The sequence below is a fragment of the Vipera ursinii genome (assembly GCF_947247035.1).
Source record: "Vipera ursinii genome assembly, chromosome: 2".
Classification (NCBI taxonomy): Eukaryota; Metazoa; Chordata; class Lepidosauria; order Squamata; family Viperidae; genus Vipera; species Vipera ursinii.
In genome coordinates, this window is record NC_139513.1 from 137,507,923 (window position 1) to 137,524,960 (window position 17,038).

The following is a 17,038-nucleotide window of genomic DNA, read 5'->3' on the forward strand; positions in this document are numbered from 1 at the left end:
TAAGTGAGTTGTACCCCATTTTATGACTTTTTGTCACCGTTGCAGCTGCAATCACTGCAGTTGTTAAGCGATCCTGGCTTCCCCCAATGATTTTGGCTTGTTCGAAGCCAGCTGGGAAAGTTACAAATCATGATCACCTGACACCCCGCCCCCCCAGAGAGTGCAATGTCATAAATAGATGCCCATTGCCAAGTGCCCAAATGTTGATCACGTGATTATGGGAATGCTGCAACAGTCCGAAGTGTGGAAAGCCATCATAAGTCACTTTTTTCAACGCTGTTGTAACTTCAGACAGTCACTGAACGAATGGTAGTAAGCCGAGAACTTACTGCAATGCATTTCTTCAAAGGGATCATTTTATAGAAACCCATATTTATAGAAATGTCTCATTAAAAACAAGTAACTGGACCGATCATTACCACTTACCATTTTTCCAGATGCCCTAAGCTGGTATCACATTTCTGTCCAATGCAAGCTAAACGCTGACGCATTTGCCACGCTGCTACCTCCTCCAGAAGTAAATCTCTTAGAGTAGCAGAGCGTCCAAGAAATGCACGGATTTGGCTCAGCATCTCCTGTTTAAAAACATGCTGAATATATAACTTATTTATTTTATTTTATTTATCAATTTTTAAAGCAGCTTATCTCCCTCACAGAGCAACTCCGGCAAGTGTGCGGATATAATACCAAAATGGGAAAAACAGAATACAAAATTGAAAAAAGGCAACGATGAATTAATATGTTAATAGAAATTTTTTTGTTATCAATCATTAACAGGTGGTCGTCAACTTAAAACTGTAATTAAGCCTGATGTTGCAAGTTCTTTTACATGAACCCAGGACAGTGGGCTCCAAACCCCTCGAGATTCAACAAAAGCACACCTGGCCTCTAGGCAACACACTATCAAGCACTCAAAGGCTAGTACCCACTCAAGCACTACCACTCTTCCCCAATTCTACTGCAACTCCTGTTCCTCCACTACTTCTCTTTATGAGTTCTACTTCTGGAGAACTATAACTGTAACCAGTGCTTTTTTTGTAAAAGAAAAAGGTGCCGGAACTCACATGTCATACAACCCGCTTTGCCTACCCTACAAGGTTCCATCCAAAAAAGGTGCCGGAACTCCGTTCTGAGCGTTCTATGAGAAAAAAAGCCCTGACTGTAACTATTTGCATTAGGCTTCTTCAGGCTGTTTTAGTTTCCCAAACATATACAAACCATCTTCCCTCTCACTCCTGTATCAACCACCACAACATCCACCTGCCTCTCTGCTCAGCTTTTATACCACATATTACAGATATTCCTCAATTTACAACTCTTCACTTAGTGACCGTTCAAAGTTATGGCAGCACTGAAAAAAGTGGCTTATGACCGTTTTTCACGGGTACAACCTTTGAAGCATCCCCATGATCATGTAATCAAAATTCAGACACTTGGCAACTAGTTCATGTTTATGATGGTCGCAGTGTCCTGGGGTCATGTGATCCCCTTTTGCGACCTTCTGACAAGCAAAGTCAATGGGGAAGCCAGTTCCCCTTAACAGCCGTGTTACTAACTTATCAACTGGAGTGATTCACTTAACAATTGTGGCAAGAAAAGTCATAAATGATGCAGAACTCACTTAACAAATGTCTGACTTAACAACAGAAATTTTGGGCTCAATTGTGGTCGTAAGTCGAGGACTACCTGTACTGGATTGGCTAGGGAGAAGTCTTAAAAGGGACAGGACACCAGCAGCTCAGGCGCTGGACGTTTTGCAGCTGCCTGTCCTCTCACATCTGGCAATTACAGTTGTAAGTTGTGACAGTCATAAAGTGGATGACAGGACCAGACTTGATTTTATGACCTTTTTTGCAGTGGTTGTTAAGCAAATGCCAAGGTCATTAAGCAAAACTATTTTTTGCCAGAAACCAGAACTAAAAGACAGTTTCCAACAAAACTGCTGTAGATCAGTCATGTGTCCTCAGGGTGCTGCAAACTGGGTTGGTTGCTGAACACCCAAAATGCAATCATGTGACTGTGTGCAGGGGAGACGAGGGCTACACTGGAACTTGAAAACCGGGTTGTAAGTAGCTTTCGGGGAGGTCTGTCGTAACTTTGAGTAATAGTTAAGTCGTAATGAAGGACTACCTGTACATTTCCATGTATGGTTCTTGTTAAAAAAAAAAAAGGAATTGCATCTTTTAAGACATGCAACATGTTTTTGCATTAGTAAGTTCAAGTCCCATGCTTTTGCATCACTTGAAATTTACTGAAATTAGAAGTTCCTTTAAAAAAAAAAGCTATGAAAGAGGGGAAAAAAACATGCTACTGTACTGGCCAGTACTTATACTCACGCGGCGGAGGGAGTCCAACTTTTTTAACATACTTTCTAACTTTTCAACCATTCTGGTCCGGATAGGCTCACTAGCGGGAGTGGTTCTTTCTGCAAGAAAAGAGGGCCCTTTAGAGGAAGACTCTAACCTTGAACCTGTTCTCATATGAGTGTTGATTGCCAAGAGTGCGGATTCTCCAGGTCAAAGCTGTCTATGATTTTGAGGGAGTCACTGACTCCCTCTGATCTTCCTGTCTGGAAAAAGCAGGCAGGAAGCAGGATTCATATCTAGTAAGGAGCTCTTTAGGATGGGTGATTTGACTATCTAGGCAGGACCTACAGTAGGACCGAAGTATGACATCCTCTAACAAATTTCAAACATCTGGATTGTGGTGAAGCAGCATCTTTCTCTACCAAGCTTAAGTATAGAATCCCAATTTCTGTAATTAGATTCATTTCAAAACTACTCAGCATTCCAGTTCATATATTGGCAACTGGCTGGCCATGAACTCCTCTAAGCCAGGACTTTTCAACCAGTGGTACGAGTACCACCTGTGGTACATTGGCACCTGGCAGGTGGTATGCGACCATCCTAGAAAAGTGGTAGCGGGGGGAGGGAATGAACTGAACTGGTGGCAGCACCGCACAAGCCTGAGCGAGAGACGGCTGGAGCTGCAGGGCTGTCAGAGCTCAGCAGAAGCGCCAGGATCAGTGCTTCTTCAGGGCTGTGGGGGCTCAGTGGAAGCACCAGGTTAAGCACCAGGCTCCAACTGGAGCTTGGTGCTGATCCTGGCACTTCTGCTGAGCCCAGAAGAAGCGCCAATCAGCTGGAATGTTACAGCATCTCCAGGGTCTCCTGATTTACATTCAGAGGCTTGGCAACTGATTCATATTTATGACAGTCACAGTCTCCCAGGGTCATGTGAAGTGACCAAAACCTGCTGCAACCACCCAGCAGACGGGGGGGATAAAAACCAAACAGCCCCCACCCCACCCCCCGCTACCAATCCTCAACAGAAATGCTCACAAGAATGAAAACCTTGGACAGGAGAAAGAGCGCCGCCGGGCAGGCAGGCAGGTGTTTTGCTCAGCTCTGGCTTGGGGGGCACTTTTTTCAGTGCAATTGTAACTTCAAACAGTCATTAAGCAAACTGTTGTAAGTTGAGGACTACCTGTACTTCATCACTTTTTTTTTTTTGGTCATCAAGTTTTTGACAGCTTCCTAGGCGACTGGTGGTACTCGGATGTTGCCATATCCTAAAAGTGGTACAATGGGTGAAAAGGTTGAAAAGCCCTGGTCTAAGCCCATAGATTTGAGCTGGGAGCATGTAGGTGAAACAATGCATATGGTTGCTTGTTAACACCAGCTCTGAGAAGCTTTATGTTGGTAAGTGAGTCTCATCCTCAATCCAAAAGAGCTGCCCAATCTTTCCTTTCCCAAGGACCAACATGGGTCTGCCACAAATGCTTAACTGAAAAAAATCCATTGAGATGGTTGGACTCTCATTATTTATTTATTTATTTATTTAATAATATTTCTATACCGCCCTTCTCCCGAAGGACTCAGGGCGGTGAACAGGGCAAGAATAAAAATACAGGATTACAAAAGTTAAAAAATAATTAAATACATGCCCATATACTAAAAATACATCTTAAAACCCCAATAAAATAACAATAACAACCCCCCCAGTCCCCCATCAGGCCAGGCCAGCTTGTTCAAAAAAGTATGTTTTTAGCTCGCGGCGAAAGGAGCGAAGATCGGGCGCCGTCCGGAGCTCAACCGGTAGCTGATTCCATAGCTCCGGGGCGCCCACAGAGAAGGATCTGCCCCTGGGGGCCACCAATCGACATTCTCTGACCGGTGGCACCCTGAGGAGGCCCTCTCTGTGGGAACGCACATGGCGGAGGGAAGTTGATGCCGGCAGCAGGTGTTCCCTAAGGTACTCCGGACCCCTGCCATGTAGGGCTTTAAACACCATTACTAGTACCTTGAATCTCACCCGGAAGACAACTGGTAACCAATGCAGCTCACGGAGCAGAGGTGTAACATGGGAGTATCGGGAGACTCCCAACACAACTCTCGCGGCTGCATTCTGTACCAGTTGGAGCCTCTGGGTGGTCCTCAAGGGCAGCCCCATGTAGGGAGCATTGCAGTAGTCTAGTCGAGAGGTCACGAGCGCGTGAGTGACCGTGCATAGATCATCCCGGCTTAGATAGGGCCGCAACTGGTGCACCAGGCGAACCTGGGCGAAAGCCCCCCTAGTCACAGCCCCTATGTGATCTTCCAAGGTGAGCCGTGAATCTAGGAGGACTCCCAAGTTGCGAGCCCTATCTACGGGGGGTAATAGTTCACCCCCCATAGAAAGAGGTGGAATATCCGAATAAACCCGGGATGAAGGTATGCAAAGCCACTCAGTCTTGTCGGGGTTGAGTTGAATGTTCCTCCCCATGCAGACCCGAACCGCCTCCAGGCAACGGGACATCACGTTGAGGGCATCACTGGGGTGGTTTGGGGTCGAAAGGAAAAGCTGATGATACCCAACTCCAAAACCACGAATGATCTCACCCAGCAGTTTCATATAGATGTTGAACAGGAGAGGCGAGAGGACCGACCCCTGAGGAACTCCACAAACGAGAGACCTCGCGGTCGACCTCTGCCCTCCTGTCAACACCGACTGCGAACGTCCCTGGAGATAGGAGAACCACTGTAAGACCATGCCTCCCATTCCCAATCCCGAGACGCCGCAGCAAGATACCATGGTCGATGGTATCGAAAGCCGCTGAGAGGTCTAATAGGACTAGAACAGAGGAATGTCCCCTGTCCCGAGCCCTCCAGAGATCATTCACCAGCGCGACCAATGCCGTCTCCGTGCTGTACCTGGGCCTGAAACCCGATTGGTACAGGTCTAGATAATCCGCTTCATCCAGAACCAGAGGGAGCTGATGCGCCACCACACTCTCAACAACCTTCGCAAGAAAGCGAAGGTTGGAGACGGGACGAAAGTTGTTCAATACAGCTGGGTCCAAGGCAGGCTTCTTGAGGAGAGGCCTCACCACTGCCTCTTTCAAGACGGCGGGGAAGCTACCCTCGTTCAGAGAAGCCGATATAACTGCCTGGAACCAGCTGCGTGTCCTCTCCCGGGCTGCATAAACCAGCCAGGAAGAGCACGGGTCCAATAAACATGTGGTGGAGCTCAGCCTCCCCATGATTCTCTCCACTTCCTCCGGAGTCACAGAATCAAACTCCTCCCAGGTAATATCGACAAGACCGCCCGCGTCCTGATCGCCAGACTCTGCCCAGTCAGAGTCCAGACCGGTCCGAATCCGAGCGATTTTGTCCGACAGATGTTGGTTAAACTCCTCGGCACGACCCTGCAAGGGTTCTTCCCTCACCTCTTGATTCAGGAGGGAGCGAGTCACCTTAAACAGGGCGGCCGGGCGGTTATCTGCGGACGCGATAAGGGTAGCGAAGTGGTTAGACCTCGCCTCCCTTATCGCAGCGAGATAAGACCCTAGTGTAGGCTCTTAGTCGCAATCGGTCGGATTCGGATCGGCTGGATCTCCAACCGCTCTCTAGGCCCCGTCTCCAACGCTTCATCTCCCGGAACTCCGCGGAGAACCATGGAGCTCGACGGGATCTGCACCGGGTCAGGGGCCGCAAGGGTACAACTCGGTCAAGAGCCTCAGTGGCTGCCCTTTCCCAGGCTTCCACTAAGGCATCTGCCGAGCTGTGAGCAAGGGAGGCAGGTGGGGACCCCAGCGCCGCCTGGAACCTTTGGGGATCCATTAAGCGTCTGGGGCGGTACCATTTAATTGGTTCCACGCACCCACGGCGGGGGGTGGCAAAATGGAAGACCAGCCGCAGGAGATGATGATCGGTCCATGACAGGGGCATAACAATTGGGGAGCCCCCACCAAGATCATCTAACCACCGTCCAGATAAGAAAGCTAGGTCAAGGGTGTGGCCTCCCTCATGAGTCGGTCCCGAAATTACTTGCGTCAGGTCCATGGCCGTCATGGAAGCCATGAACAACCGAGCCAACTCAGATGATCCTCCCAGCGATGGTAGATTGAAGTCCCCCAAAACCATAAGTTTCGGGAACTCAATCACCAACCCAGAGAGGACATCGAGAAGCTCAGGCAGGGCTGCTGCTGTGTGACTAGGCGAAAGGTACACCAGCAGCAAGCCCAACTGTGCACCAGGGCCGCATCTCAAAAAGAGAGACTCACACCCGACTATCTGGGGAACGGTGGCCTCCCGTGGACACAAGGTCTCCCTCATAACAACAGCCACACATCCGCCCCTACCCTGAGCCCGAGGCCGGTGTAGCACCCGGAAACCTGGTGGGCAAAGGTCAACCAGAGGAATCCTGCCCTCTGGGCCCAACCAAGTCTCCGTGATGCAAGCCAGGTCCGCCTGCTCACCCTCGACCAAGTCGCGGACGAGAGGGGCTTTATTAGCGACAGACCTGGCATTCAAGTACACCAGCCGGAGCTCAGGAGGCTGCACATCCTCACTCCCGGGACCTCGGGGCGGAGCCAGAGGGTCGGAGTGCCTCACCGCTTGTAAGCAGCGGAGAGGCATTCCCTGAGATCGATACGGCCCTCTGCTCCTACACCTGCTGCCATTCCCTAACGTCGTGGGACTAACAGTAAAGCATAATGGGAACTAATCTCCAACAGATCAATAATTTTTCCACTTGTAAAACAACAGTCTGGGTGCTCTTGATAAGGGGCTCATCAAAAAAATGAGCTACCCTTTCTTCCTAAATCAGGTATGTATGATAGGTATAAGCGTAATAAATAGCTTTAGCTATTTTCAGGTAATCTTCAAGGGAGGAGTGTATCATTAAAAAGCTGTATCCTTGGACAACCTTATACAGTATATTGCAGAGCTCTTTAAGTGACTTGTCTGGACAACAAGTCCCTCAAGGCTCCTGAGTGATTTCTTTGGAAAGATTTCACCATCCACCATCATCCTACAAAACACCCTGCCCTTTTCCCATCGTGATTTCCAAATAAAGAAGGTTCACATTAGTTTCCTCACCTAAATGCGAATGTGTCCGATAACAAAAATCAAAATTGTCCTGCAGATCATCATGTTGCTCAATCGAACATTTCAGGCCCTGTGGAATACAGCCAGACATCAAAGGACAGGCCAAGCAAGGGAGGTTTGAAGAAGTACACAACAATTAGTAGGACACACTGAAAAGATAGGACCTCAGGATGAATCTCCATTCTGTGATGCACAGCTAGAACCAATAGCAGGGATGTAATCAATACAAAGGAGGCCAATCAGGAACAGCACTTCACTCCATTTGGAGCATCCCAGTATAAGTGTGTGCCAGTAAAATGTGCAGTTTTTTGGCTTCTTATTCAAAATCAAATGCCTCTTCCCATTTCCACTCTTAGTAACCCCTAAAGAAACCCCGAACTGTTCAGGAGACTAATTTGGACGCACTTCCTGGTATATCTTTCAAAATGCAAATGAGAGATTTCTGGGAGACAAGATGCTCCTGTCTTTATCCTTAAACCCTTCATTCTTCTCTCTGGGCAGGATTCGATTTATAACAAACACAACTAAACAATATGAATATGTCTTTCTAATACATAATTTGAATAGGTGCAAAATTAATTTCCCTTCCTGTATCTATTACATAAATGGAAGTGCAAATGTAATTGTTGTGTTTCCTCGCCCGCCAGTGGATCCGGCAGCTGAGTCTGAGGAATCAGATGAGGAGGAGGGGTCTGGAGTGACATTAGAGTCAGAGGAAGGCTCTGAGGAGCTCCAAGCCTTACAGTCAGACGAGGAGCCTGGCCCCTCTACTTGTGCTCAGGCTGAGACAGCTGTGCTGGGAGCTTGAGTTGGACGGTGATGAAGAACAGTTGGGACAAATCCAGGATGCATGAAAATACAGGCAAGACAAGCGAGTAGGACAGAGGAATGCAATGGGGCAGCTCCAAAGGCAAAGGAGAACGCATTAGGAAGCCACGCCTTGGCTGAATTATAAAAGGGAAGGTGTGGGAGGTGCTGGTTGCCGAAGGCACCCGTTCGTGTTGAGGATCAAGTTTCTGTGGACTGTGTTTGTTTGCCTTGGACAGTGACTCACGTCTGTGAGAATAAAAGAGGTTGTTTTTTTCCTTGCGATTCCTGCCTGTTTCCTGGAAGAGGGGTTTCTCCTTGTGAGCATAACAAGGACTCACGTAGGCTGGGACAGAACAGTGGGAATAGAATGATAATAAAATAAAAATGAAATAGCTTACTTCAAACATCACACACGCTACCATGTTTTGTTTTAACCATGGTTGGTTGAAAAAGCCAGAGGTCTAGTGCATATTATCATAAATCATAATATTTGCAGAGTACTTGTGAATCCAGACTGTGTAGTTTAAAAGCCTTGATTTAAGGTTTAGCATTACATTAACTCAGCCGCTGTTAACTCGAGCACAGTTCAAGCAGACCATGGCTTAATATAAAGTATGATCTAAGCCATGCTGTGGCTTGCGTCAACCTGACATGACATTATCTAGCAACCTAGAATTTTGCGGGAAAGAGTTAAAAAGCACTGCCAGGCTTCCCACTCTCACCTGAATTGTCTTCCGCATCTCCGTTAGCCGCTCCTCAATATTATGCTGATGGGTGGTAGGCACAGGAGAATCACATGGAGGATCCACACTTGACTGAAGAGAGAGGAAGAGAAAATACACAAAAATTGCTAATTCATTTGTATGGATCATCACTGAAACAGCTTTTTCCCCCCTAAGTGGCTGTTGATAAAAGAGACATCATGTATCTTGCTCAAATCCTCAGATCTGTCTCCCTACTTTTATAGCACTGCTATTTTATTTTATATTTTTTTATTTTAATTCCATTTATATCCCGCCCTTCTCCGAAGACTCAGGGTGGCTTACAAGCTTAGCAGTAGCTTTCATTCTATGTATATGCCTGCTTATTAGGGCTTTCACACACACCCCAAGCGGCATTATTACAAAGTCAGCTTATTGCCCCCAACAATCTGGGTCCTCATTTTACCTACCTCGGAAGGATGGAAGGCTGAGTCAACCTTGAGCCTGGTGGGACTCGAACCTGCAATAATTGCAGGCAGCTGGTGTTACTTAAGGAGGCATTAGCCCACTGCTCCACCAAGGCATTTTATATCATTCTTTTATTCCTATTTTTTTTTCTTTTTCCTATCACAGTACACAAGATTTTTTTTCTCTGTCTCTGGATTTTTCCTTGCAAATTCAGTGAATTGCCCAATGAAAAAGTTCACCGAAAGCAAACATAGTCTTCTTCTCAGAGAGGAGAATGTACTAACAATATGCTAGAAGTGTGATGCTGGTGGTATAGAAAATACAGCATTAGTGTTTGTAAACTTCTCCTGTCCTAAGTCCACATTCCCATGAAAAACAAACTCTTTCCAGAACTACAGAAACATTTGGCCATAAAGAATACTGATTAAAACATAGGAGATAAAACTGAGCACCCAGCCAAGTAACACATCAATTCCAAGAAGGCAGCCCTTGATTAATTCAAGAAGCTATTGTCTTTGTAATGCTAGCCTCATGACCTCACCATTCCACTCTCACTGAACACATGACAAGTCAAATACACTGCTATAAACTAACTCCTAATTTTACTGAATTCATCATACGTATACTGTAATTTGCATACAGTCTGTATACAGAGGGAGATGCCTAACCCTTTCCAGGTTTAGCAACAGCTGTCTTCACCACAATAATAACCAATTCACACATTAGTAAAATTAAGGGTTGGTTACTGATATAAAACAAACTTTGGGGGAAATTGTCACCTTGTGACAATTTGTCATCAAGAGTCATCTTGTAGGAGAGATGAGCGGCATAGAAATTTAATAAATAAATAAATAAAATAAATTGGGAGGGGAATTTTTTTCTTTCAACGGGATGGGACGGAATTTAGCACAGGTAGTCCTTGACTTACGACTACAATTGATGCCAAGATTTCTGTTGTTAAATTGAGACATTTGTTAAGTTTTGCCCCCTTATGACCTTTATTGGCACAGTTGTTGTCACTGCAGTTGATAAGTTAGTAACCCGGCTGTTAAGTAAATCTGGCTTCCCCATTGAGTGCTTGTCAAGTCACAAAAGGTGATCATATGCCCCCGGCACACTGCAATCATCATAAATATGAGTCAGTTGCCAAGCGTCTGGATTTTGATCACATGATCATGGGGATGCTGCAAAGGTCGTAACTATGAAAAACAGTCATAAGTCCCTTTTTTCAGTACTGTTGTAACTTTGAATGGTCACTAAATGAGCTGTTGTAAGTCAAGGACTATCTGTAATAAACCAGTTCATATTTCAGTAGAGCTATGGGTTGGTTACTGGTTTAAAACAAACTCTTGGGGAAATTGTCACCTTGTGACAATTTGTCATTGAGTCATCTTGTAGGGGAGATGAGCAGCATAGAAATGTAATTAATAAAATAAATTGGAAGACAAATATTTTCCTTTGCTGGGATAGAATGGGCTTTTAGTAAATCAAGGGGGACCAAGTATTGCCAGATGGAGAAGACTGTTTTGTGACTGCACAAGGCAGGCAGAAGAAGACCAAGCAGGGTTTGTTTGTTTGTTTTTACCTGAGAGGTAGAAGAAGCTTCAGACAGAATTGCTTTCTCCTGTCTCAGTAGAGTATCAATAGCAATGGCTAGTTCCTGGGGATGGTCTTGATACTTGCTCTGGAAGGCAGGGCACAACAAGATAGAAAAGCGTAAGGCTGTAGCTAAATAAAAACTTTTTATATCCTCTGCTGCCAAGAACACCAGACCTTTTTGGAATCACCACCTGCAGGTGACCTGGGTGGCTCTAGTGAAAAAAGAGATATAGTCTTTAATTCTTTGTTTCTAGGTAGATCTCCACTGTCACTAGGTTATTTTTTCTAGCTGAGATATGAAATCTCACCTGGATAGCTATCATGGCCATCATATCAATGTAGGAAAGGTCCACAGGGCAACTAAGAGAGTCCCAATACATGCACACAGATTTTGTCTCTCTTGGCCAGCAAGGATAAGGTTCTAAGCTACCATGGTCAATGCTTCTCAACCTTGGCCACTTTAACATGTGTGGACTTCAGCATGACTGGCTGGAGAATTCTGGGAGTTGAAGTCCACCCATCTTAAAAGTGGCCAAGGTTGAGAAACATTGACATAGGTGGTTGCACTTAAAAAATGTCAACTTCTTTTAACCTTCAGTTCTTCCTCCTGCCTTGGTGTCTTGAAGGGAGGCTCCCATCTCATCCTGACCCTTTCCCACTGTGCAGGCAGCACACACACATACATGTTCTATGCATACCTGTAGATGCAATTTTGAACGGCGCAAGTTGTGCTTGAGTAACAAGTTAGCATTGTTCTCTTCCCCCAATGCCAGACGTCCGATCTGATCATCCAGTAAAGACAGCATGGTATGGAAAAGACAGCTGGCTTGTGATGGGTCCAGTTCTACTCCCTGGCTCCTAAAAGAGCACAATGGAGAAAATGCAAAGCAACACTCAGATGGCCTTGGCTGAGAGAAAGTCATTGCCAAAAAACCGCATTCCCATGTAGTATTGGAGGTGGTAAGGTAACGAGACTGTTGATAGTCAGAAAATGGAACCACAGCAAAGCTGGTCTTATGGCTCTTGGGTCACAGTTTAGGTAATATAAGTCTCTGAGAAAAAATTGGCATCATGGTTAAGACACTGAACAAGAAACTGGGCGACTATGAGATCTGGTCTTGCCTTAACCCCCAAAGCCAACTGGGTGACCTTGGGCCAATCCCTCTTTCTCAACGCTGGGAAAGAAGCAAGGGCAAACCACACTTCTGAAATCTTGCCAAGAAAACTGTTAAGAACTAGTCAAGTCAATTACCAGGAGTCAAGGTCTGAATCATCAAACCCATAATTACGGAATAGCTTTATGAATTTTCTGAACTTATAGCTAAGATAAAAAAGTCTGCCAAATGTACCACTAGCCTGCTTATTTAAATGAATCATAATATTCTTATAATTTTTATATTTGCTCTTCCTCTGACAATGGTGAAGAGAATATAACCTACCAGATTTTTAGATTAATAAATGTTCTTAGATCTTGAAATCCCCATTTTTAAGGATCTATCTATCTGACAGAACTTTTGGATGGGCTTCTCAAATTACTACTGTACTGTGATTCTTTCAGGTGACTGAATAAATATGTAGTTGTTACAACATCTAGGTAGTGCATTTCATTTAAACCAGGAAATTGTTTCCTTTCCTCTGTAAGTGCATGCATTTAATAATGTTAATACAATCAGTAGACTTCAAAATTTTGTATAGATAGTCCAACTTACGATCACAATTGAGCTCAAAATTTCTGTTGCTAAGTGAGACTATTGACTTTTGCCCCATTTTACGACCTTTCTTGACAAAGTTGTTAAGTGTGTCACTGCAATTGTTAAGTTAGTAAACACAGTTGTTAAGTGAATTTGGCTTCCCCATTGACTTTGCTTGTCATGTTACAGAAGGTGACCACATGACCCTCAGACACTGCAACCGTCATAAATGAGTCAGTTGTCAACCATCTAAATGTAAACCATGGGGATGCTACAACAATTGTTAAGTGTGAAAAATAGTTATGTCATTTTTTCCCCAGTGTGGTTTTAACTTTGAATGGTCAGTAAATGAACTATTGTAAGGCAAGTAATATTTAACATTCTATCAGGGTCTATCATTTCAGAGTTAGCTGATACCACACGATGTATGTCAGAAAGACCTTCACACATAGTTGGGGGGGAAACATTGTACAGAAAGCGACGTTGATAATAAAAACCAGCAGATCAAAGACAAATTGCTTTCATGGAAATGACTATGACAGAAATAGCATTACCAGTTCTGCTCCTCAATCCAGTAGGCTAAATACTGACGCACTTCCATTGGTAAGCAGTCATCTGTGTAGAGACAATCTATCTGGTTCATGTGAATCTTGTCCAGCGTTTGAATTTGTTGCCATTGGGACATGTTGGAAGATGCTGCTGAACTCCACACACCTAAGCAAGCAAAGACATCAGGAACCCTTTGCTAGCACACCAAGCAACTGGAAAAAGTAATCCTTTTGTATCACAAATGTTCTCGTTCAAAAGAGAACATTTTTATTTTTATAAATACATTTTGCATGGGGTTGTCATATATGACAGCTTGTACGTGGCATAAGTATGAAAAAGATTCAAAGGAGTTGCTAAACTAAAGCCCCTGATAACCCTGGAAAAAAAGGAGAAAATAACAGAAATGAGACCGTGATTTTTCCTTCTGTGTGAAGGGAGGCAATAAAATACTGTAAATGCCATTGCGGTTAATTTCTGTAATTAGGATGGGTAAGAGTCCCATTAATAGGAAAAATGTAGACATGCTGAGGTAGCCAAAGTAAGGTCATCCCACTGCGTTATCAGATGCGACATTCTAGCTGTAAAGTCATAGTATGATTTAGTTTGCTTTATCATTCCTATGTAACCTTTGTAAAGGAATATAATAGCAATAGCACTTACTTACATACCACTTCAGAGTGCTTTACAGCCCTGTCTTTAGAGTCAGCCTATGGCCCCCAACAATCTGGGTCCTCCTTTTACCGACCTCGGAAGGATGGAAAGCTGAGTCAACCTTGAGCCTGGTGAGAATTGAACTGCTGGCAAAATGAGCCTGTAATAAACACTGCATTCTAACCACTGCACCACCACCTGCTGCCGGCGTCAACTTCCCTTCGTCCAGTGCGCTCCCACAGAGAGGGCCTCCTCAGGGTGCCGTCGGTCAGAGAGTGTCGACCGGCGGCCCCCAGGGGAGGGCGTTCTCTGTGGGCGCGCCAGACCTGTGGAACCGTTTACCGGTTGAGCTCCGGATGGCTCCCGACCTTCGCTCCTTCCGCCGTGACCTAAAAACTTACTTATTTGAACAATCCGGCCTGGTCTGATGGGTTTGGGGTATTTTAATATTAATTTTATTAATTTTTACTGTAATTGGGCTTCAATATTTAATTTTATCTTAACTTTTGTATACTGTATTTTTATTGTATTTATTGCCCTGTACACTGCCCTGAGTCCTTCGGGAGAAGGGCGGTATAGAAATTAAATTATGATGATGATGATGATGATGATGATGATGATGATGATGATGTAACCCATAACCTTGCTTAGTTCTGGGCTCTCTCGCATTCTTTTGGCCCAGTGCACAGTTCATACTGTAGCTGTGCATGCCAGTGAAAATTTACTTTGCTCCGTCTATTACTTAAAGTTTTGGTTCCTTATGCAAGCGCCAGTAGCTTTTTCCTTTTTTCAGGAAGTTCTTTGTTGTCTTTTCTGTGACTGAGAATAAGAGAGCAAAGAAAAGAGAGCAAAGAAAATCAAATGAAAAAAGATTAAAGAGAGCAATGCAAATCAAATGAAAGCCTCATGAATGTAGGAAATACAAGGTTTGTTCTCTTTCCATATGCTGTCAGCATAAGGCTAAAATAACTGCGAGTTTCATAGCTGAATGAAAGCAGAGGGGATGTGAAACAAAGGGGGGAAAATGTCAGAATGAATCAAATGTTGTAAACAAACAAAGCAGGGACGTATCAGTACAGTTTTAAAAATCAGGAGGTCTTGACAGCATAACTCAGCTCAGTCCCCAAAATAGTGAAAAGCAGAAAGCCTTTGCAGAAATACAGGGGAGATCCTTGGTGCGGTTGAACTTAGATTTTAGACTTAAGATTTTACTAAGGAATTCCCATTTTCCTTGATTATTTAAGGGACTAATAGGACCCAGATTGTTGGGGGCAATAAGCTGACTTTGTAATAATGCCGCTTGGGGGCCCCCAAAAGCCCTAATAACCAGGCATATACATAGAATGAAGGCTATTGCTAAGCACATTGGTTTGTGCTTAAATTGTAAGCCGCCCTGAGTCTTCGGAGAAGGGCGGGATATAAATGGGATTAAAATTAAAAAAAAATTAATCCTATAAGAATATTGCACACAGGCTATTGGAAATTGCAAACCTCCTTCTTTGTAAATGGAAAGAAAATCTAACTAAAAATATTACTTCTGGAATGCAATAGGCTTTCCAATGTTTCTAATGGCAAAATAGCAAAAAGAAATATTGGTTGGAACATGATGAAATCATTGAGAATCTACACAGGATCCTTCTGCTAATATGCCCCTACAGAACTGTTAACTGTGCCTGGTTTAGAGCTACGATACATTATCATGAACTTTGGAAGTAATATTAGAACCTTTGGGTTCTATTTAGATTAACAATCAATTAACAGAACAAACCTATATCTATTTAGCTAGATATAATTCCTCTTGAGTTCAAAAAGGTTTTAACCAGGACTTTCCTGTTTTAGAATTTTCTCATTTCTGCCAATGAGATAATTGTCTTATAATTGCTTTTCTGTACAATATTCTGATGAAGTAGAGTCTTAAATTGGGGGGGGGGGGTTGAGTGATCTTTGATACTTATTTAATTTGATTTTAATATAATCACCTACTCCAGAAAACGAATTTTATTTTTAGATTTTTATCCTGCTTTGATAACACAAGGCAGCTAAATACATAATATTCCATAAAACACAATATTTTAGTTGATGAAGGTAGCAATCGTGTTTTTAATGGATTTTGAAATGTCATGGGTGATTGGGCATCCTGTTTTCCCTTATGAATAAGTCTTTAAATCTTGGCCTTATTTGTATTATTATCAGGGCTGGAAACTTTTTTATGGTATAACATTTACAGCATAAAAAGATCTTACGTTGGAATTTTTATGTGTCACATAAATTTTCTGCTTTCTTGCTTCTAACATTTTTGTTGGTTGCTTACAAAAAAAGAAAAAGTAAAGGAACAAAGAAAGTGCACAAATGTATCAAGTTTCATTGTTGTTGTTAGTTGCAGGAAATCCTGTCTGACTCATCATGACCCCATGGACAAAATCCTTAGTGTTCATACCGAACACTAAAATATATATTTACTGTAAGCCATTTGAAGAGGATTGTATGGGAATCAATATTGAAATATATAGAATACCATACAGCCCACATGGTGTCTTGGTGATGGTATTGAACTAAAAGCACAGAGATCCAGGTTCTAATCTTACCTCAGCTCCAAAAGTACCCTGGTGTCAGGCTCAAGCTCAGGGTCAAGACAGTGCAATCCAATTGAATTTAGCCCTTTATTTGCTTATGCCTAATGGACAGAATCTTGCCAAACTAAAGCTATAGCCTTCTAACCTACTAGATATACTCTGAAAATTCTGAACCTCTTCTGCCCTCCCTCCTCCAGCTCAAACACAAAAACAAATAAATAAGAAGAGCTATTGTGATGCAATGGTTGAGGCTAGAAACCAGGAGATCATGAGTTCTATTCCTGCTTTAGGCACAAAATTGGTGAGTCCTTAGGGCCATCCCTCTCTTTCAGTTCTAGGAAGAAGCCAAAGGCAGACCATTTCCTAAATCTTTCCAAGAATAACTATGTGGAGCCCAGACAGTTGTCAGGAATCTGACTGGACAGTCAGAATCACTAATTGTCCTATTTCCCACTGGGCTCTAATGTGGACATTGTTAGCAAAACTGCTAAGTTTACAGACAAGACAGTTCAGCTAAGAATCTGAAGAGACTGGGGTACTGTATAAAAGCAATGCATTTATCTAAACATTCTTTTTTATTTAGCACATATGTATTTTTGTTATTGTATTTCCTGTTATCTATTTTA

At 43.6% G+C, this 17,038-nt stretch overlaps 1 protein-coding gene across 3 annotated transcripts in view; it reads right to left on the reverse strand.

The window, feature by feature from the left end:
* STAT2 (signal transducer and activator of transcription 2) overlaps positions 1 to 17,038 on the reverse strand; it is a 41,014-nt gene that overhangs the window by 22,569 nt on the left and 1,407 nt on the right. Inside the window, exons 1-8 of one of the 3 annotated variants that reach the window (XM_083356166.1) lie at positions 16,425 to 16,505; positions 13,194 to 13,353; positions 11,647 to 11,806; positions 10,935 to 11,033; positions 8,903 to 8,995; positions 7,362 to 7,440; positions 2,337 to 2,425; positions 427 to 575 (exon numbers count right to left, since the gene is read on the reverse strand). In XM_083356166.1, the coding sequence (XP_083212292.1) occupies positions 427 to 575; positions 2,337 to 2,425; positions 7,362 to 7,440; positions 8,903 to 8,995; positions 10,935 to 11,033; positions 11,647 to 11,806; positions 13,194 to 13,324 (800 nt within the window). In that variant the 5' untranslated portion in view covers positions 13,325 to 13,353; positions 16,425 to 16,505. Of the gene's footprint in view, positions 1 to 426; positions 576 to 2,336; positions 2,426 to 7,361; positions 7,441 to 8,902; positions 8,996 to 10,934; positions 11,034 to 11,646; positions 11,807 to 13,193; positions 13,354 to 13,848; positions 14,077 to 16,424; positions 16,506 to 17,038 lie in introns of those variants that run through there. The other 2 variants (XM_083356164.1, XM_083356165.1) reach the window with 2 other exon arrangements.